This window comes from Myotis myotis, unplaced genomic scaffold (genome assembly GCF_014108235.1).
Source record: "Myotis myotis isolate mMyoMyo1 unplaced genomic scaffold, mMyoMyo1.p scaffold_m19_p_2, whole genome shotgun sequence".
NCBI classification, from domain to species: Eukaryota; Metazoa; Chordata; class Mammalia; order Chiroptera; family Vespertilionidae; genus Myotis; species Myotis myotis.
This window is the reverse complement of record NW_023416324.1, coordinates 4,022,980-4,042,254: the sequence shown is the minus strand read 5'-3', so window position 1 is coordinate 4,042,254 and position 19,275 is coordinate 4,022,980. Positions and strand designations below refer to the sequence as shown.

The window sequence follows — 19,275 nt, the reverse complement described above, 5'->3', positions numbered from 1 at the left end:
TTTTCTCTGATTTCAGCTTCTTGCAGTCAGAACCTGACTCCCCCTCTCTCCCTTTGGCACGATTTCAGGTCCAAGCCAACCCCGGCCGGTCGGTGCTGACGGTGGAGGCGGAGGACGTGGGGGAGCTGGAGAAGGCCCTGCAGCATGTGACCTACCTCAACTCGCGGCAGTTCCCCACCCCCGGCGTCCGGAGGCTCCGGCTCACCAGCACGGCCAGGTGTGTGCTGGCTTTCCCAGGGGCCTGTCTGCCCCCGGGCACTGGAGGAGAAATGTGTGCACTTCGGTTTTTAAGAACCCAGCCTCCCTCTGTAAGAAGAGACAAACCGTCCCTTGTTCCCCGAGCGTCTGAATGGCGTCTGTGGGTGACAGTTGGAAGCAGGCCTTGGGAGTGGCCGCGTCTCCTGTTCCTGTGGCAGCCCTGTGTGCCCTCCCTGTGCCTCTCAGAGCCCTGACCTTCCCTTCCCTTCCCCTCCCCTCCCCGTGCAGGTGTTTTAATGAGGCCGCCTGCGCCTTGGTCCCTCCGGTCGACGGCTCAGTGATGGTTTTGCAGCCGGAGGAGCCCAAGATCAGCCTGAGTGGCGTCCACCATTTTGCTCGAGCAGCTTCTGAATTTGAAAGCTCAGAGGGGGTTTTCCTTTTCCCTGAGCTTCGGATCATCAGCACCGTCACCAGAGAAGTGGAGCCCAACGGGGAAGGGGACGAGGACCCCACAGGTACGGCCCGTCAGCCTGGGACGGCTCATGGCCTCGTCTCAAATCTGAGCGGCCGAGACCACTGTTGGGGCCCACGCCTGGGGCCCTTGTTCTTGGGGGGTTGGGAGACTTGAATGTTTGGACGCTTCTGGACTCTGACGCGAAGGCAGAGCTCATTGCGATCTTTGGAAACCCACTTGGAAGGTCCTTTGATTTTTCTGGCTTGACGTCTGCTGGTGGGTCCCCCCTCGGGACAGGGTCCCCCATTCTGACCTTCCAGTGGCAGGTCTTCCTAACCGGACTGCTTCTGCAGTCCAAGAGTCCCTGGTGTCTGAGGAGATCGTGCACGACCTGGACACGTGTGAGGTGACCGTGGAGGGCGAGGAGCTGAACCCCGAGCAGGAGAGCCTGGAGGTGGACATGGCCCGCCTGCAGCATAAGGGCATAGAAGTGAGCCGCTCCGACCTGGGCGTGGTCTTCACAGGTGAGAGGCCCTGCCCTCCTCTCAGGGCCCCAGAGTTCCTGGAGGGCATTTCCTGGGGCAGGCAAGGGCGCGAGCACTCCCTGCCTCATGCCCCGTCCTGACTGTGGTCGAGGCCAGGCTCGTGTCACGTCCTCAGGAGGGTGACGCCCTGCACACTCTGGGTCCCCTCCCACAGTTGGAAAGCCAGTGACCGCTGGCTCAGCAGCCCGGTGCCTGGCTCCAGCCGGGCTTTGCCTGCGGCCCTGGCCCTGCCGTGCTCCCAGCTCAGCCACCGCCCTGTCTCGCTCCCCTGCAGGCGTGGACACCATGGCCAGCTACGAGGAGGCGCTGCACCTCCTGCGCTATCGGAACTGGAACTCCAGGTCCTTGCTCGACCGGAAGTTCAAGCTCGTCTGCTCCGAGCTCAATGGCCGCTACATTAGCAATGAGTTTCAGGTGGAGGTGAGTGCAGGCTCCCCTGGAGAAGGGCCCCATGCGTGGCCCTGGGGTTGGCAAATGCTGATGTTTAGAGCAACTGTGGCAGCAACTCCTGGGTCTGTCCCAGGGGTGTAGCCTTTTCCAGCCTGGAGGCTGCTGCTGGTCAGACACGCGTGGGGGCGTGGGACAGGTCATGGGGTGCCTCAGCCCGAGAGCCTGGAGCCTCTGGAGGGAGCTGGTCGAGCTGAGAGCAGGCGCAGGGAGTGGGGCCAGGGCTGTTTGAGGTGTGACCTGCGTTAGGAAGAGCAGCACCGGGAGTGAGGCTGTTTGCAGTTGGTGAGGCGCTGCTGTGAGGAGATCCTCGCTCAGGTGAGGCTGCTGGCGCGGAGCCGGCCCAGGGCCTGCTATGGTGACTCGGTAGCCAGAGGGCCTCTCCCTGCTGGGTCTCTGGGGCCTCCTCAGCTACCCTCTGTCCCTCAGGCTTCTGTGGGAAACATACTTCTGGAATCCCGCATCCACGTGACCTCCTGGCAGCAGGAGGCTAAGCTCACAGCAGACCAGTGGATGGGAGCTTTGAGCCAGAGGGTCACGCTTTAAAAGGAAATGAGCGGTTGCGACCTGCACTCTCCTGCACGCGGCTGTGGTTTCGGGGACGAGGGAGAGCCCGGCCAGCGCTTCTCAGACGCCCTGTGGCTCTTCCCCAGTCGGATTCTTCTAGAAAGTGCTGCCAGGATGAGTTACTTGAAGTGATACATTCCTGGGGGTGACAGTGTCACCTTGCCACAGAGCGTCTAAGTGTTTGCCTTGGTTTCTCCTGTCCTTTTCCCGCCTGCTCACCAGCACCGTCCGGGGAGCTTTGGGGGCCGCTGGTGTCCCCCTTTGGGGGACATGTCCGTCTGAGCGCATGTCCGTCTCGCACACTCAGCTGCCTCTGTCTGCCGCAGGTGAACGTGATCCACACGGCCAGCCCCATGGAGCACGCCAGCCACATGGCCGCCCAGCCGCAGTTCGTCCACCCTGAGCATCGCTCCTTCGTCGATCTCTCGGGTCACAACCTGGCCAACCCCCATCCGTTCGCAGGTAGGACTGTGGGCCCCTCCCCGCTCCCGCCAAGAGCCCAGCTCCTGCTCAGAGCAGCCTGGCCGCCAGGTGCTGTGGTCCAGGTCACACAAGGAGCCTGAAGCACCAACCGAGGACAGGCTCGGGCGTGGCTGTGGGCGGTGCTGAGCTTTTCCCGTTTCCTGTTGTCCCACGGGGTCCAGGGAAGCGTCCAGCGTCTGTGCGGGGGAGGTGGTGGGCACGGTGCCCCGGTGGGGTTCATGGCCAGGACCCGTCCGTCCATCCCATTGCAGTGGTCCCCAGCACGGCCACCGTGGTGATCGTGGTGTGCGTCAGCTTCCTCGTGTTCATGATCATCCTGGGCGTGTTCCGGATCCGGGCTGCACACCAGCGCACCATGCGGGACCAGGACACCGGCAAGGAGAGCGAGATGGACTGGGACGACTCCGCCCTGACCATCACCGTGAACCCCATGGAGGTGGGCGCGGCAGGCGGCCAGGGTCAGAGCGGGGCTCACCTCAGAGAGGCCTGTTTGAGGCCGTGCCACCAGCAGGAGTGGAGACCAAAGCTTTGTTTTCCATTTCGTCTTTGACGAGACGACTCCGAGCACAGCCCAGCCTGTCTGGCTGCGGAGTGTGGCGCGGAGCCTTCCTCTGCGGGGCCGGGACAGGAACAAGCTGGGTAGTTGGGCTGTGAGCTGGGGCGGAGTTGGGGACCAGACTCACTGGGCCGTCTCTTTGTCAGACGTACGAGGACCAGCACAGTGAGGAGGAGGAGGAGGAGGAAGAGGAAGAGGAGAGTGAGGATGGCGAGGAGGAGGACGACGTCACCAGCGCCGAGTCGGAGAGCAGCGAGGAGGAGGAGGAAGGGGGGGAGCACGGGGACCAGCAGCCGGCGAACAGGCAGCAGCAGCTGGAGTGGGACGACTCCACCCTCAGCTACTGAGCGCGCCCTCCTCCCGCCTCCCCGAAGTCTGCTGTCGGCTGCGCCCTGCCCAGGCCCACCGTGTACAGTCGTCCGGCCAGCAGGTCTGCAGACCCTCCCCTCGCGACCGTCACCCCCGCTTGGTGTGCAGGACCCAGGCTCCCTCCCTGCCCTCTGCCTGGACCTCTGCTGTGTGAGGAGCTGACACCCACTCCCTCCTGTCATCTCGCTCCGCGTGGCCCCTCGCGCCTCCAGAAACGCTAAACCTGGACTCGGTGACAAAGGGTTAAAACTGCTCACTCCCACTGGGTCATCCTTTTGTTCTTTTTTTTTTAATTTTTTCCAAACTAGTGCATGTACAAAATGGCCGAATGGGGGTTCATATGTAGATGAACTTTTTAATATTTTGTAAATAAATTGGGATTCCTCGTGTCCTTCGTGCTAGTATAACCCAGGGTTGGAACGCAAGGTGAGGTGTGAAACCCTGAGCGCAGGAGACCCCTCGGGATCCTGCTCCCCAGACAAGAGCGGGTCTGCCCCCTCGGGCACTGGGCACCGGACTGTCCTGCCGCAGGTCTCGCTCCTGTGTGGGCCAGGGTGGAGGGGACCCTCTGGGGGCTGGAAAGGCCAGGTTCTGTCTTTGGGAGCCCACCCGTTTCCCATGCAGCAGCAGGTGAGCGCTGGGTCCCGGCCTCTGCACACAGCTCTTTGTGCAGGAACCCGGACTCCTGTGTGCAGCCTGGGGCTCATGCTTAGCTGTTGGTTACGTACATGAGGCGTGTGGGTAATGGGAGGGGCACACCGTCTGCTCTTGGTCTGCAGACGGCAGCAGGCCCGAGTGACCCACACTCAGAGTCTGGGGACACACTCACTGACAGGCGCCCAGTGGCCGTCAGAGCGACCTCCGCGCTGCCCCCACCCCAGCGGCCTGAGCTCCGCTCTCCTCCCAGAGCCCACCCGCTCCCAGGAGTGTGGGGCCCGCTGCTGTGCTTGGCGGAGAAAGGAAAGGGGGCAAAAGGCATGAGTAAACCCACAGCACTTTGTTCTTAATTTACGTGTAAAACTTCAGATTTCTAAAACGGGGGTGGGGTGGGGGGCGTAATTTTGAATACTGTTCTGTGACCCTAACTGCTAGTTTCGAGGACACTGTGTTGTGTGTCTGTGGCCGTCCCTCCATGTGCTGTCACTGTAGCTGCTCTTAGGCCGTGGACAGACGCCAGCGGAGATAAGCCGTCCTGGCTGTCTTAGCCGCGTGTACGTTGAAAAGAGGTCGGAAGTGTCTGCACTACAATAAAGCTCTGGTTCTAACTCCAGCAGGCGAGCTGTGGTCTTTCCTGCACCCCGGTTCCTCTCCGCGCCAACAACATGCCACGAAAAGGCTTTTATTTCTTCAGCTGCTTGTACCTCTCCTCCGAGGGCTCACATGCTGCTCCTCAGCTGCACCGTCATGCTGATCACTTCCCCCCACAGAACACAAAAGCGTTTAAAAAAATAGGTACTATTCTCCTCACAGGCGCACAGGCCGCGCGCCCGGCCAGAAGCTGCTGTGCACAGTGAGCTGCCCACACCAGGGAGCACGCTGCTCCTTCACCTAAATACAGACCCGCGGCTTCTCCTCGGTCCGGAGCGGCCGGGGGTCTGAGAGGCAGCACCTGCTGGGAGCAGTGTGGCTGGTGGTGTCCGTGGGCACGGACTGCTCCTGGGCTGGGGAGAGGCAGCGACCTCGGGCTCTGCTGAGCCTTGCAAGGCCTCGGCGGGATCCGCAGTGCAGCCTGCTGCTAGCTCGCTAGGGTGGCTGCCGGCTCCTGGAGGCCTGGGTTCCGGCCTGCCTCAGGCTACGAAGACCTCACGGAAAGGCCCACCACACCCCTAACTCACCGCAGGGACCTGACTGCTCGGCAGGTTCTCAAAGGTGAGATTCCGGAAGAGACCCGTCCTTCCCTGAAGCCTGCTTTAGGAAGCTCGCAGGGAACGGCACGACGTCCTCTGACCTGCTTTCCCTTGATCCACCACCAGAATGAGCTAATCGAGCTTGTTTAATGCGCCTGGACCAGCATATATTATACTTTATGGGGCTGAGGTTCCCTCCCTCAGAGGGTCAGTGAGTAGTTTGGCTATTGTTTTCTTACCCGCAAACAAAACCACTTTACAGCAGAGATGAGAGGATTCCCGTACCCAAGAGTCACTTTAAAAGTGGAAAGCAAGCATCCCTGAATCTAGGGGTACCAGGCTTCCTCGGGGAGCTGCCAAGGATCAGGCGACGGAGAGCACGAGGTGGAGGGGCGAGCGGGCGGCTGGGCGCCCTGGCCAGCAGCAGGCACCAGGTAACTCGGGCTCCAGAACCCGTGCCGCCCGGCAGCCGTGGGAGAAGGCAGCTCCCGGGGGGTGAGTCTGCTGGGTCCAGGCCCGCCAGCTGGAAGACGGGGTGCGGTCCCCCACAAGGTGCCACCTCCAGGTGCTGCCTCACAGTGTCTTCTCATCAGAGCCCAGGGCTCCGGCCGGCTGCAGGACGGCGCCCTCCCCTGCACAAGGGTGCACGTCCGCTATGGCTGTTTAGTTCCTGAAACATTTCAAGTCATTAATAAATAACCAGTGTAAACAAAGGCAGTGAGTTCGTGCCCACCGGGCAGTTCAGGCTCCCAGGCCCGGGCGGCCAACGGTGCCGGCTCCCAGGACGCGTGGCTCGCTCCTGCCCGGGCCGGGCCGGCGGGGTAGCGAGCGGACGGGCTGCTATTGCCGGTTGTCTTTGGACACGTTGTGGGCCAGCCAGTTCACTTTGGTCTTCCAGCTCTCCCGCAGCGCCTCGTTGAACTTCACCCGGAAGTGCTTCAGCGCCTCCTCCTCCGTTTTCCCCAGCGCCAGCGAGTCCTGAGGCAGAACCGCGGAGCGCTGAGCCTGGGCCTGCTCAGCGAGGCCCCCCCCTCCTGCCTCCCCTGCCTCCCCTGCCTCCCCTCTCTGGGTATCTCCAGCTCCCTCCAAGGAGATCTGTGTGAAGAGAGTGAGGGGGTGGCCCCCAGCATCTCCCTTGGGAAGAGCTCTTTATGCTGATCCCAAACTAGACAGGCCCCTAGACCAGTGGTTCTCAACCTGTGGGTCGTGACCCCTTTAGGGGTCGAATGACCCTTTCACAGGGGTCGCCTAAGACCATCGGAAAACACATATGTAATTACATATTGTTTTTGTGATTAATCACTATGCTTTAATTATGTTCAATTTGTAACAATGGAAATACATCCTGCATATCAGATATTTACATGACGATTCATAACAGTAGCAAAATTACAGTTATGAAGTAGCAACGAAAATAATGTTATGGTTGGGGTCACCACAACATGAGGAACTGTATTCAAGAGTCGCGGCATTAGGAAGGTTGAGAACCACTGCCCAAACCCAGCCTCAAAACAAGATGCCCACTGGCAACAGGGCCCGGCTCCCTCCGCCGCATCCACCAGACCCGCTGCTGAGAAACACAATCAGGAGGGCCCCGCGGGGCCCACCGCTCTCATGGCCGGTCCCTGGGTCACACTGCGGGGAGACAGGCCTGGGGCGTGGGGCACTGCTGTCGCCTGGCCGGCGGCCTGCCCTGGCCTTTACCTTGAGATACTGGATGTCTTTGGAGCAGCTGAGCTCTGGCAGGCCTGCCGCCCGCATCAGGGCGAAGAGGTGGAGGAAGAGCAGCCCGTGGCGCCTCAGGATGGTGTAGGCTCTCTCGCAGTAGCCACGGAACCTGCGCGGGAGGCGGGAGGCGGCCCTGGGTCCTCCTGGCGACTCCCACCCAGACCCGTTGCCTGGAAACAGCCCCAGACGCAGTCCCCACCCCCAGCCTGGCTCCGCCTACAGGACCCTCCAGGGGTGGGCAGAGAGCCCCTCTCGCACCCTGTCTGGGGCCCACGGGCATTTGGGGGTGGGGGTGTCTGAGGCACCCTCACCTTTCAAACTTCTCACTGTTGTTAGTCTTCCCCTGCTGAATCACATGGACAAAGTCATAGGTGAGGATGAATGGGACTCGCTCACGGTTGATTCCAAACTTGGTCTTGAAATTCCCCAGAAAGTGGCCAAAATCAATGTGGAACAGCTGAGGGGCGGAAGGGAAGGGCACAGGCTGAGAAGGAGCCAGAAAGGCCGGGGCAGGGGCCAGAAGGCGGGTGCTGCCCACAGGTCAGCCCCCCGCTGCCCCTACCTGCCCGTTCTCGCGGATCATGATGTTGTCGCTGTGCCGGTCGCCGATGCCCAGCACGTACGTGGCCACACAGTAGCCAGCGCAGGAGAGGGTGAACTCCTCGATGGCCCTGTCCAGGGCCTCCCTGGGGAGGAGGAGGAGGGGAGATTGGAAACCACGGCCTAGCCCTGCAGCTCCCGAGTCTTCCCTGCTGCAGTGAGGAGCGAGGCAGGAGGTGGCACCGGGGCCCAGACATGCCACCCTCCAGGCCCAGCGAGCACCCCGATGGCAGCAGCTGCAGGAGTGGTCCCGGCGGAGCCATTCGGCTGAGCCAGGTCAAGTGGCAGCTTTCTGAGCCCACAATCAATGAAGGCTGTTCTGCATCCCCAAGTTGAGGGTGGTTGTTACACAGCAATGGGTAACTGATACATGGGGGCACGGAGACCCCCCCTACCCCAACACAGACCCGGACGGTCCCTGGCTGAGCCGAACGCCACGGAGACGTCACAGGCCTGTCCCTTCACCTTTGCCTCCGGAACCTCGCCTCCCGGGGAGGAGAGGACACTGGTCCCCCCGGCCTGAGACCTACCCAGGGTTCTTGGACTTGAGCCAGTTGAGCAGGGCGTCCTTGTTGAAAGCGGCCGTGGCTGCCATGTTGCTCTTGTTGAGCTGGATGTTGGCGATGGTGTCCGAGCGAAGCACCACCTCGATGAGGCCCGTGCGGTCCCCGGTGGAGAGGCAGCCGTAGGGGGTCATCCTAGCCGGGCGGGAGGAGGGCGGGCAATGGTCAAGGGCGGTCCCGGGGCGGCCTGACCACCGAGGAGCTCACCACAACCAAAACAGGCACAGGAGATGCTCCTCGAGTGGTTGGAAATGAGGCGAAGCAGCAGCAGCTGGGAGGAGCCCACGACTCCTGGGCCCGGGGAGGGCTGCTGGATGGGTCGGCACAGCAACAAGATGCAGGCCGTCGGCACCCGGCTGAGCTCCTTTGCTCAGAGAGGAAGGCACGGGGCCGGGAGGCGGGTGGGCAAGAAGCCAGGGATGTGCGGGCACAGCACGTACACGGCCACCCAGTAGCCAGCGCCGGCGAGACGGAGGCTGAGCGCCAGGCCGGCCTTCTCCACCCTCAGCCTGTGGCCCTATCACCCCTCTGGCCCAAGTTGAAACTGGTCCCGATCTTCTCAGAACAGCCATTTCTCCGGAGGCGGTTATGTCAGCGCTGACAGGGAACCCCTCCAAAGGGACAGGGCCCCAGCCTGGCGCAGGCACAGACGGATGAGGGGGCTCCTCACCTCAGGTCCAGCCCCTCCTGCTTCCACAGGATGTCCATGAGCTGGATCATCTGCAGCGTCAGCATGTCCTGGCGGAGGTCTGTGCCGCCGGCCCCGGGAGAAGAAGCATGAGTTTCTGGAGGGTTCCGCACTCCCAGCCATGCCTAGGCCCCAGCGTTCCCGGACTTCTGCTCGGCTCACCCTCCAGGGACCCCGGGGCAGTGCAGGTGGGGAGGCCCGGCCGCTCACCGTCCCCGTTCTTAAAGATGATGCCCACGCTGCCGTCGCCGCCCGCCTCCTCGTTGCTGTACATGACCCACAGCGGCTTCATCTTGGAATCCATGAAGGTGCACTGCTCCACACTGCGGGAGAGGGCGGTCAGCAGGGCCCCTCGAGAGCCCTGGGGGGGCGGGGGGAGGCCTGCGCTGGGGCTCACCAGACTTCCGCCAGCAGGATCCTGGGGTCCAGCGGGGACTGCAGGTGGGACAGGGCCTCCAGGTAGGTCTCCTGGCGCATGCACAGGTGCATCAGCTCCTTGGTCTGCGGCTTGGGGCTCTTCTGGGAGCTCACTTTGACAAAGTCGTTCAGGGCCTTCAGCTTGCTCAGCGCCTCCCCCTGGCCGGAGAAGGGAGGGCGGCGTGAGCAGGCCGGAGGAGCAGGCCCGGAGCCGCGGGCCGCCCCGGTGATGCCAAAGGGGCCTGGCTGACCCTGCCCAAGAGCGGAGCCCGGCCTCACCTGCTTCATCAGCACCTTCATGTGGTGGGTGCTGCCCCTGCAGTAGGCCTCCATGATGAGGCCGAAGCGTAGGGCCACCGAGGGCACGTGCATCTCGGAGCTGCAGGGGGGAGAAGGGGCTCAGCCTCCCCGGGCAGGGCCACACAGCCCTCCCAGCCCGTCAGGACACCCAGGCCGCGGCCACGCGAGGCCAGCAGGCAGGAGGCCCTCCTCCCCGTGGCCTTCCAGCTACCGGAGGTGCCAGAAGAGGAAGTGGCCGATCTTGCGGTTGGCCAGCGCCCGGTCCAGCAGGAATTTCGTCAGCTCGCAGTCCAGGTAGGACTCGTACTTGAGCACCTGCACCAGCTGCAGCAGGTACTGGAACAGCTCGTCGTCCCTGCAGGGAAGCGAGGCCGCTGGGCCTGGGGCTCCGTGGCTCGGGCGGGACTGGGGTCTGCAGGCCCCAGGGAGGGTCAGTCCCCACCCTCCCGGGGGGCGGGGGGAGGGGGGACCGGAGCCGGGGGGACTCACGTCAGCTTTCGCAGGGACTTGATGGCGAAGGAGCCCACGTGGCGGTCGGGGAAGCTGGAGTCCAGCAGCTCCAGGGCGCTCAGGACGGGCAGCTCCGGCCAGGAGCAGAGCAGGTAGAGCATCTGGGGGGGCGGGCGGTCAGCGGGGCCGTGCCGCTCCAGGCCGCCTCCCCCCTCCAGCCTCCCCTGCGCCCACCTGGGCCACGTCCTCGTGCCTGTTCCACTTGGTGACCAGCAGCAGCCGGGCCAGCGCCTCGGGCCAGCGCTCCTGCACCTCGTGGCGCATCTTCCACACCAGGTCCTTCTCGTGCTCGTACAGCTCCCCGGACCCGCGCCGTTCCAGGATCTCCCGGAGCTGCAGCTGCTGCGGGGCGGGGGGGAGGCTGCAGCTGGCCACGCCCGCTCGGTGCCCGGCCCCGCACCCCACCGCCCGCGGCCCCGCTCACCTCCTCCTCCGTGGCGCGCCCGTGCTCCCCGTGCCGCCCCAGCTCCAGGATCTGCAACAAATGGCCCTGCTCTCAGCGGTGGCCCGGGGCCCGGCCAGCCCGCAGGGCCCAGGGCAGGTGACAGCACTGCTGACCTGTGGGCCATGACTCCCCAGGTGGGGACTGTCCTGTGCGCTGGAGGGAGGTTAGCAGCAGCCCTGGCCTCCACCCACCAGAAGCCAGGGGCCTCTCTCCCACTGGTTGGGACACTGAACGTCACACAGGAGGAGTTACACGGCGAGCCCTAGCCGGTTTGGCTCAATGATGAGAACATCAGCTGTGGACTGAACGGTCCTGGATTCGATTCCGGTCAAGAGCATATGCCCGGGTTGCGGGCTCCCCCAGTGCCGGAGGTGCAGGAGGCAGCTGACCAATGATTCTCTCTCACCATTGATGTTTCTATCTCCTTCTCTCTGAAATCAATAAAAATATATTAAAAAATAAAAACTTTTTTAAAAAGACTGTCTTTGGCTCTCCCTGGGGCAGAGTGGCCCCTTGAGAAACACTGTTGAGGGCGCAGGGACCATGCCCGGGGCGTCCCAGAGCAGTCAGGGAGGCCACCTAACAGCCCACAGCCTCTGCAGGGCAGGTCCGGACCCCAGGCGGCCAGGCCCCCACTGACCTTGTCCAGGGCGGGGTAGTACACGGGGTGGGGCGCCACCTCGGGGAGACAGATGACCAGGGCGGCAGCACTCTCGGTGTTGGGGTTGCTGCACACGGTTCCTGTGGGGTTCAGCAGCTCCCCTTTCTCGTCTGGACACGGGGACAGGAGGAGTTACATGGGGAACACCCCCATCGGGGCAACCCCACACACGCCTCCCCCTGCCTGGCCTGGGCCAACCTGGGACGGAGGGCCACATGTACAGGCAGCGCTCGCCCGTCTTGAGCTGGTCCTTGTAGTCGAACAGGGTGAGGTTGGCCCAGGCGATGGGGCAGTCCTGCGGAGAGGGGGCGGCTCAGGCCCGGCGGCCTCCCTCGCCGGCCAGGTCCCTGCACTCAGACTCCCTGTGAGGGTGGCTCCCTTCTGCTCCCCACTCCCAGCTGCCGGAGGAACCCCTAAACGCGCCACATCAGCCCCGGAAAGCTGGCCCGGCTCAGCGGCGGGGAGTCAGCACGGCTCAGCGGCCAGTCGCCTCCTGGGGCCGTGACTCAAGAGCCCAACCACCGCCCCCGCCTGGCTGAGCCGGCCGCCCGCTCCGCGTCCTTCCCCCCGGGCCGGGGCCTCCGGGCTCCCGCAGGACCAGAGGCCCCGCCGTTCTGCGTCACCTGCTGGCAAGCCCGGGACCCAGACCCCTGGCGCCAGGGGCAGTGGCCAGGGTGGGAGGCTGGGGAGGCGGGTCCCCAGGCTGGGTGACTCGGGGTGCAGGACGGACAGGGCCCGGCCTCCCGGGCGCCCCACCCACCGCCTTCTTGGACTTCTTCTTGGTGGAGCGAGCCTTCTTGGCCTTCTCGATGACGGCGTACAGCGCGAAGCAGAGCCGGGCCATGCGCGGCAGGTCGCACACGTTGATGTCGAACTCCAGGCGCTGCTTCCACACGGGCTCCGAGCACACGCTCACCTCCGAGCTGGACACCGTCTTGCACAGCGTCTCGTTGCCGTGGAAGAGCCCGGCCTGCACCACCAGCTGGGAGGTGGGGAGAGGTGGCAGGTGGCACAGGCCCGGCCCCTCTCCCCACCCAGGTTCTCCCACCCGCCTCAGGCCAGACCTCCTCCCAAGGTGTCCTCATGGGTCTGAGGGGGGGGGGGGGTGCGGTGAAGGGAAGGGTGCCGTGGGCTGTGCATGGGGGACTGGTCTCAGCTCCCAGTGACTGTGGGACCCCAGATCATGTTGCTTCCTGCTCTGGCCTCAGTTTCCCCAGCTGGACTCGGGAACTCCAGGGACCTTGAGCTCTAACACCTGAGGGCTCCCTCCGGGGCTAAGTCCCAGGAGCCCCTGCGGCTGGGGAAGGAGGCCCGAGGCTGGGGAAGGCGGCCGAGGCTGGGGAAGGCGGCCTGAGGCTGGGGAAGGAGGCCCGCCGAGGCCGGGGAAGGGTTGAACGCCTCATGAACGCCTGCCTCCTCCAGCTCTGCTGTGGCAGAAAGCTGCCTGCATCCAACCTCCACAATTTCGCCAGGGGGACCCAGGCCTGCCTGCTTATGAAATCACCCCAAAAAGTGCTCCCCAAAGAGACCCACCCTCTGGGGACCCGGGTTCCACATTCTGCAAATGGGACAATAAAGCCTGCATAGCAGGCTGTCCGGAGGACGAGGAGGACAAGGAGCTGGTGTGGGGGCCTGGCCCCAGGGTCCAGGCGGGCGTTGTACACCCCACCCCCTCCCATCCCCCCTGGGAGCCCCAAAAGGCCCAGCCCAGCTGGAGTGGCTCCCCTTCCAACGCCTGCCACCTCCCCAGCTGCGGTTTCCACATCCCGGGGCTGGGCCTGGCCCCACAGCCTCCACCAAAGCCAAGTACCCAGAACTCGCGGGGCCCAGTTTCTCCGAATCGGCCTCTGGCCACGGCCTGCTCCCCTCCCCCCTTCCTGTTTTGAAGCAGCTCACAACCACCCTGGGCCGGGATGCTGGGTAATGTGGTCAGGTGGCTTTCATGTGACCCCCCCTCTTCCTCCGCCGCCCCTCCAGGCCACAGCCACCTTGTTTGTGCAAAAAACACCCGCTCCCCTCCGCCCCCCACCGCAGCCCAGGAGCCCCTACCTTCATCCGCTCGTCGGCGTTCACTTTGCTGCCCTGGATCAGCTCCACGCAGAAGGGCTGCTCCAGGGCCCACAGGGACACGGAGGAGGGCTGGGGAGGGGAAGCGGGGCCTCAGAGGAGGGTCCAGAGGCTTGGGGGCCATGGGGGGGGGGCAAGTGTTGCAGGATTGAGGTGAGGCCCAGGCACCTATCCCACCTCCATCCTTAACCAGAAAACCTGCCGTGTAGGCAGCCAGGGGCCCAGCACCCTGAGCTCTGCAGGCACGGAGCTCTGCCTCCCGGGCAGGAAGCAGGGGCAGCGCCAGGAGGGCAGCCCGGAGCCAGGCCTGGCGGCTGCCCCAGGAACCACCCGGCACAGGGTCGCGTTGGCTGCCCAAGCTCAAAGCCCCAACTCAACACTGGCCAGCAAGGGGCGTAAGAGATGAGGGCCCCTGGCTCCTCTGCCAGCCGGGGGTGCTCCCGATAGGCCCAGGGCTGGACACCCCGTGGGGGGAGGTGGGGAAGGGGGGAGGGGAAAAGGGGAAGCAAGTGGCGGGCCCAGCTCACCTTCTTCATGGGAATGGGGGGCGGCTTGGTGCGCGATTTTTGGACCTGGGGGGCCGGGTTGCTCTGCTCGTCCCGCATGGCGAGGATGGAGGAGGAGTGGACCATGGTCAGGTGGGGGGTCAGCCCGCTGTGCAGGCAGCTGCAGATGTACTGCGATGGGACGGGGCAGAGTGAGCGGCCGGCGAGCAGGTCTAGCCGCTCCCTGGACAACTGGCTACCCGGGACCTTCTCACGCCGACCACTGCCCATCCCAGCCCTTCCAGCCTCTCCCGCAGCCTCTTCCTGCGCCCGCCCACCTCCCGAAGACAGAGCCTTCCTGTGTTCACAGGGAGGGTCAGCCCAGCAAGGGGACACTCTCGCTGTGACCCCCAAAGGCCTGGCTCATCCAGCTCAAAGAGGGCCCAAGCACCAGCTCCCCCACCCCCCAGGCCTCTGCCCAGGCCTCTGTCCACGCCTCTGCCCAGGCGCGGGACCAGGAGCCCAGGCCTCGGCTCACCTGGAACTGGCAGAGCGGGTAGCTGCCGTACAGGTACTCCTGCTTCCCGTTCACCTGCAGCGTGTAGTCCTCGGGCTGCTCCACCAGGGGCTGCCGGAACACCGTGGCCTTCTTCCGCAGGGCGCAGGCCATCAGCGCCAGGGGCACGTCCTTGGTGGACACCTGGAAGGTGAAGCTCTCCTAGGGGGAGGGGGAGGGGTCAGCCCTCCGCCCTGTGAAGGGACCACAGGGCCCTGGGGCACAGGCGTGGGGTTGCCCATTTGCCCTCCCCGCCCCTCAAATGTAAGCTCCATAGAGCAGGGTCTGATGGAGGCACATGGCCAACTGCCAGGAAATACGCGTTGAATGAACAGACAGACCAAGGACGAAGGCCACGTGGCCGTTCTGTCTTGTCGAACTGCCTGGGGGGATGTTCGGCCGAGCCCCGGGCATGCGTGGATACCCCACAAATACCCAGTATCTGACCCTACAGAGAGGAGAGGGAATGTGGGGGGCTGGGGAGGCTCACAGGGACAGCGTCCCCCACGGACACAGCGGCCCGGATGCAGCACCAGTGGGGCCACCCCTCACCTCACTGCCCTCGAACTTGACGTTGACCAGGAGGGCCCGGTTGGGGACCCGCAGGGTGCCGGCACCCCAGGTCCGCGCCGAGGGCTCCAGCTGCAGGGGGAAGCTGTACTGCAGCCAGGCCTCCCAGCCCAGCTGCTGCCGCCGCGCGGCCGCCTCCTCACAGAACTGGCGCATCTTGACTCGAAAGTCATTCACCTCCGGGTCCCGCAAAGAATCAAACTCGTGCAGGCCTGAGGCAGGGGGGAGCCCGGGTCAGCAGGGGCCGGGGCCGGGCCCGGGGGCAGGCAGCCGGCAGCACGGGGCGGCCCCTGGCCCGGGTACCTTTGCCAATGAGGAGGCTGATCTGCGAGTTGATGAGCTTCTTGACCCTGTCGCCCTCGCGGGCCACCAGGCGCAGGACAGGCAGGAAGGGCTGGATGTCGCACAGCCGCCGCTGCTCGTCCTCCAGCTCCTGCTGCTCCGCCGTCTGGTTGACGCAGGTGAACACGTAGGCCTCGGGGTCGCTGAGCATGTGGAAGAGCGGCTCGTACTGGGCTCGGTGCCACAGCGCCTGGGAGGGACGGTCAGCGGTCAGGGCCAGCCCTCCGGCCGAGGCGGGCGGGGCCCCAGGGTGGAGGCTGATCTCAGTCGGGGTGTCCCTTGCAAGAAGGCAAGGGCGCCCGGCCGGCGTGGCTCAGCGGTTGAGCGTTGACCTGGGAACCAGGAGGTCACGGTTCGATTCCCGGTCAGGGCATGTGTGCGGGTCGCGGGCTCGATCCCCAGTAGGGGGCGTGCAGGAGGCAGCCGATCAATGATTCTTTCTCATCACTGATGTTTCTATCTCTCTCTCCCTCCTTTCCTCTCCGAAATGAATAAAAATATATTTTAAAATGAAAATTAAATAAAAAGACAATGGCAAGATCCCAAGACCGCCACCCTCTCCAGACCCCGGAGCACTGACCACGGGGTCACCGGGAATCCCCGCCACCACTCCTCTGGGCGCTCTTACATCCCCGGACATGACCTCCAGGCACCCCCCGTTAATCGTTCTGGGGCTCATCACCCCGACTTGTAAATGCTGGCAAACAATTCAGGAAAGTGTAAGGCACTGGGGGGTGGGGGGGGAGCATGAACCCCTCTGTGGGCGGTGTGCCCTCCGGGCCAGGTGTCCCAGGGATTGCTGGGGAGCCTTCTCACAGTCAGGGTTTAGTGCAAAGGTGTTCACCACTGAGTCCCGGGGAAGACAAAAACGGAGAAACCAGCCTCAGTTTCCCCCATGAGGGATGGGTAATTGTGGCCATGAACCCAAAGGGATCACACAGGGGCGGGACCCAGAATCCAGGGGCTCCTGGGCAACAGAGCACTCCAAGAGGCATCAGGAAGAGGGAAAATGGAATCTGTAGGTCAAGCAGATGGAATTCAAACCCAGTTCACAAAAATGACAATGAACATAGTGCCCTGGCAGGTGTGCTCTGGGTAGAGCATCGATCCACGCACCGAAGGGTCACAGGTTCGATTCCCGGGCCAGGGCACTACCTGGGTTGCAGGTTCGATCCCTATCCCTGGCCCTGGTCGGGCGCGTGCAGGAGGCAACCAATGGATGTTTCTCTCTCTCTCTCCCCCTTCCTCCTTCCCGCCTTCTCTTCTATGCTCTCTAAAAACGAATGGGAAAAATATCCTTGGGTGAGGAGTAACAAAAACTAAATAATAAACATATGATAACCCTTCGGCTGTGCCCTGGTTTCTTTTTTATATACAGTACAGGATTGTTTGTTGTGATAAATTCTGATTAAAAACTTTTATATCCTTTCAGAGTTAAAATGTAACATCTTTTCCATTTTGTTAACTTTAGGTAAATATTACTTTAAGGTTAATCTTACTTTTTGCTTTCAGAGCGATACATGCATGTTAATTCAAATTCCAACACTGTGACCATAAAACACGTGGGTCCCAGCAGTCTCACCTCACAGCCCAATTCCACTGCCATTTCTTCATGTGGTTATTTATGCCACAGGCCAGACAGTAAATATTCTAGGCGCTGCTGGCGGCCATACAGTAATCGCTGCAACTACCAACTCTGCCTTGTAAGGCGAAGGCGTCCCTGAACTCTATGTAAATGAATGGGCGTGGCTGTCTGCCAGTAACCTAGTGGTTTGCAGAACCCTGATTTATATCATTCATATGTTTATTGTTTATTTTTTTGTTACTCCTCACCCAAGGACTACACGCTGCACGTGAACAGGAAGCAATGGTGCAATATTACTTCTGAAATAGAAAAAAAGAAATTTTGTATTTAAAGAAATCTCCCAGGAAGGGAAGATTAAAAACAAAAACATAAAAAAACATCTCAAGGATGGTCCATTGCACCATTGCTTCTCTCCTTTTTTTTTCTGCTCCCAAGTATTGCTTTTAGAATCCTCAGTTAAGGTCTTGCCCTGTAGCATGACACATTACATTTCCCACTTTGTAAGTGGAACAAGCCAGTCACTACCAAATACCATCCAGATGTCTAATGTTCTGACTCATCATTTACCCTGAAAATTATTCAACAAAAACCCCCAAAGAATGATTTTCAAAGATGTGTTACTAGGACCACAGCCCTAAAGACAAAAGACCAGCAAAAGCCTTACGTGGCCGTGGATGGAGCGTGGTTCCAGAAACACCAGCGAGGTCATGAAGAGAATGAAGGGCCAGGTGGGAACGCAGCCTGAGCTCTCACAGGCACCATGCAGGGGGCAGCTGAGCTAGGAATGCTAGGCAGACGCTATCTGCAAGTTTCTAAACAATTCCTGGATGGTACTGACACCATTTACAATCCTATCCGAGGCTCTTAAACCTGAGAAATTGCGCGTGTGAGTGTGGGTGTCTGTCTTTCCAAGTTCCAAACTCTAAGGACTAGTTTCAAGGTCAAGTCCTAGCTGGTCTGCCTCAGTGGATAGAGCCTCGGCCCTTGGACTGAAGGGTCCTGGGTTCGATTCCCGTCAAGGACACATACCTCGGTAGCAGGCTGGATGCCGGTGCCAGTAGGGGCACGTTCAAGAGGCAACTAGTCAATGTGAAGCATCCATGTTTCTCCCTCCCCCCCACCCCCCAACTCTCTCTAAAAATCAATGGAAACATATCCTCGGGTGAGGATGAACACACAAAATCAATCAATAAGGTCAAGATGGTACCTTCTTGATGGCGCTGAGGTTGGCATTGCGGGACACGGGGAAGTTCAGGTAGACCCCCGTGGGCAGCAGGAAGTCCACCGCCACGCTCTGGCTCTCCTCGTTGGCCCAGAATTCCATGGGGCAGTCCACCCCCGGGGGCATCCTGCTTCCTCACTTCTCGGACGCCAGCTGTCCTGAAAAGGGAGAGAAGGCAGGGTGAGCCCGCAGGCGCCGCGGAGGCCTTCGAGAGGACCCTTCGGAAAACAGGATTCAGGACCTTTGGCCGCGGGAGGCTCAGGATGGAGCCTGGGCCCCCAAAGCCGGCCGCCCCCTCTCAGCACAAGCGGGCACTCCAGCCACGTCCCCCTCAGCAGTGGCCCAAGTTCAAGGCACCAACAGACCAGCTTCAAATCATTTTTTCTCAGGATCACGGGCGGGGGAGACCGGCCACGGCCACCAACTGGAAAAGGAGGGAAGTGGCGGGCACCGAAGGCTACGGCTCTGAGACGGTCTAACCCGAAACCAAGTGGCTTAAAACTGGCTTTGGGTCGTAGAACAATCTGTTGAAACGTCTCAGTCATCCCAGTCCCCTCAGTCACACCCACTCCCCGGTGACAAAACGTTACAGGCTCAGGCGAAGGTCTCCGAGTGCCCCAACGCGTCAGGCTGCCACCACTTGCATCCTGATTAATAATACTGCCCGTGGATGTTTTTTGTGTTTTTTTTGTGTGTTTTTTTTTGTTTTAGACTTGTATGATACTAATATGTAGCCACAAACAATTCCTAATGTGTTTGCATGCTTTAAAACTTGGCGGATACATGTAGCTCTAGTTCATTCCTTTTGACTCTCGTGGTATTTGACTTTGTAAATAAACCACATGTTATTTACCCCTTCTCTCGTGGATGAACCTCAAGGTTTGTTTCTACTCTAGGTATTACAAAAGCAACGCTACAATGTATATTCTTTTTCTATTCTTTTTTAAAATATGTTTTTATTGATTTCAGAGAGGAAGGGAGTGGGAGAGAGAGAGAGAGAGAGATATCAATGGTGAGAGAGAATCATTGATCGGCTGCCCCCTGCACACCCCACACTGGGGATTGAGCCT

The 19,275-nt window shown here is 61.7% G+C and overlaps 2 protein-coding genes across 18 annotated transcripts in view; one reads left to right on the top strand and one right to left on the bottom strand.

Moving 5' to 3' along the window:
- Window positions 1-4,010, top strand: part of CLSTN1 (calsyntenin 1) — a 56,158-nt gene extending 52,148 nt beyond the window's left edge. For 5 of the 10 annotated variants that reach the window (XM_036352793.1, XM_036352790.1, XM_036352792.1 and 2 more), the window contains 7 exons: window positions 69-217; window positions 487-713; window positions 1,006-1,176; window positions 1,472-1,617; window positions 2,538-2,673; window positions 2,946-3,130; window positions 3,397-4,010. In XM_036352793.1, the coding sequence (XP_036208686.1) occupies window positions 69-217; window positions 487-713; window positions 1,006-1,176; window positions 1,472-1,617; window positions 2,538-2,673; window positions 2,946-3,130; window positions 3,397-3,597 (1,215 nt within the window). In that variant the 3' untranslated portion in view covers window positions 3,598-4,010. Of the gene's footprint in view, window positions 1-68; window positions 218-486; window positions 714-972; window positions 1,177-1,471; window positions 1,618-2,537; window positions 2,674-2,945; window positions 3,131-3,396 lie in introns of all 10 variants that reach the window. The other 5 variants (XM_036352786.1, XM_036352789.1, XM_036352785.1 and 2 more) reach the window with 1 other exon arrangement.
- A 624-nt stretch (window positions 4,011-4,634) lies between these two features.
- Window positions 4,635-19,275, bottom strand: part of PIK3CD (phosphatidylinositol-4,5-bisphosphate 3-kinase catalytic subunit delta) — a 52,794-nt gene continuing 38,153 nt past the window's right edge. For 3 of the 8 annotated variants that reach the window (XM_036352775.1, XM_036352774.1, XM_036352776.1), the window contains 22 exons: window positions 18,191-18,363; window positions 15,360-15,588; window positions 15,039-15,268; window positions 14,469-14,648; window positions 13,973-14,122; window positions 13,428-13,517; window positions 12,139-12,360; window positions 11,577-11,673; window positions 11,358-11,488; window positions 10,697-10,747; window positions 10,447-10,614; window positions 10,252-10,373; window positions 9,974-10,117; window positions 9,742-9,841; window positions 9,443-9,621; window positions 9,208-9,368; window positions 9,028-9,106; window positions 8,325-8,492; window positions 7,757-7,880; window positions 7,506-7,651; window positions 7,171-7,303; window positions 4,635-6,444 (listed from right to left, as the gene is read on the bottom strand). In XM_036352775.1, coding sequence (XP_036208668.1) covers window positions 6,307-6,444; window positions 7,171-7,303; window positions 7,506-7,651; window positions 7,757-7,880; window positions 8,325-8,492; window positions 9,028-9,106; window positions 9,208-9,368; window positions 9,443-9,621; window positions 9,742-9,841; window positions 9,974-10,117; window positions 10,252-10,373; window positions 10,447-10,614; window positions 10,697-10,747; window positions 11,358-11,488; window positions 11,577-11,673; window positions 12,139-12,360; window positions 13,428-13,517; window positions 13,973-14,122; window positions 14,469-14,648; window positions 15,039-15,268; window positions 15,360-15,588; window positions 18,191-18,331 — 3,183 coding nt within the window. In that variant the 5' untranslated portion in view covers window positions 18,332-18,363 and the 3' untranslated portion in view covers window positions 4,635-6,306. Of the gene's footprint in view, window positions 6,445-7,170; window positions 7,304-7,505; window positions 7,652-7,756; window positions 7,881-8,324; window positions 8,493-9,027; window positions 9,107-9,207; window positions 9,369-9,442; window positions 9,622-9,741; window positions 9,842-9,973; window positions 10,118-10,251; window positions 10,374-10,446; window positions 10,615-10,696; window positions 10,748-11,357; window positions 11,489-11,576; window positions 11,674-12,138; window positions 12,361-13,427; window positions 13,518-13,972; window positions 14,123-14,468; window positions 14,649-15,038; window positions 15,269-15,359; window positions 15,589-18,190; window positions 18,364-19,275 lie in introns of those variants that run through there. The other 5 variants (XM_036352781.1, XM_036352777.1, XM_036352778.1 and 2 more) reach the window with 5 other exon arrangements.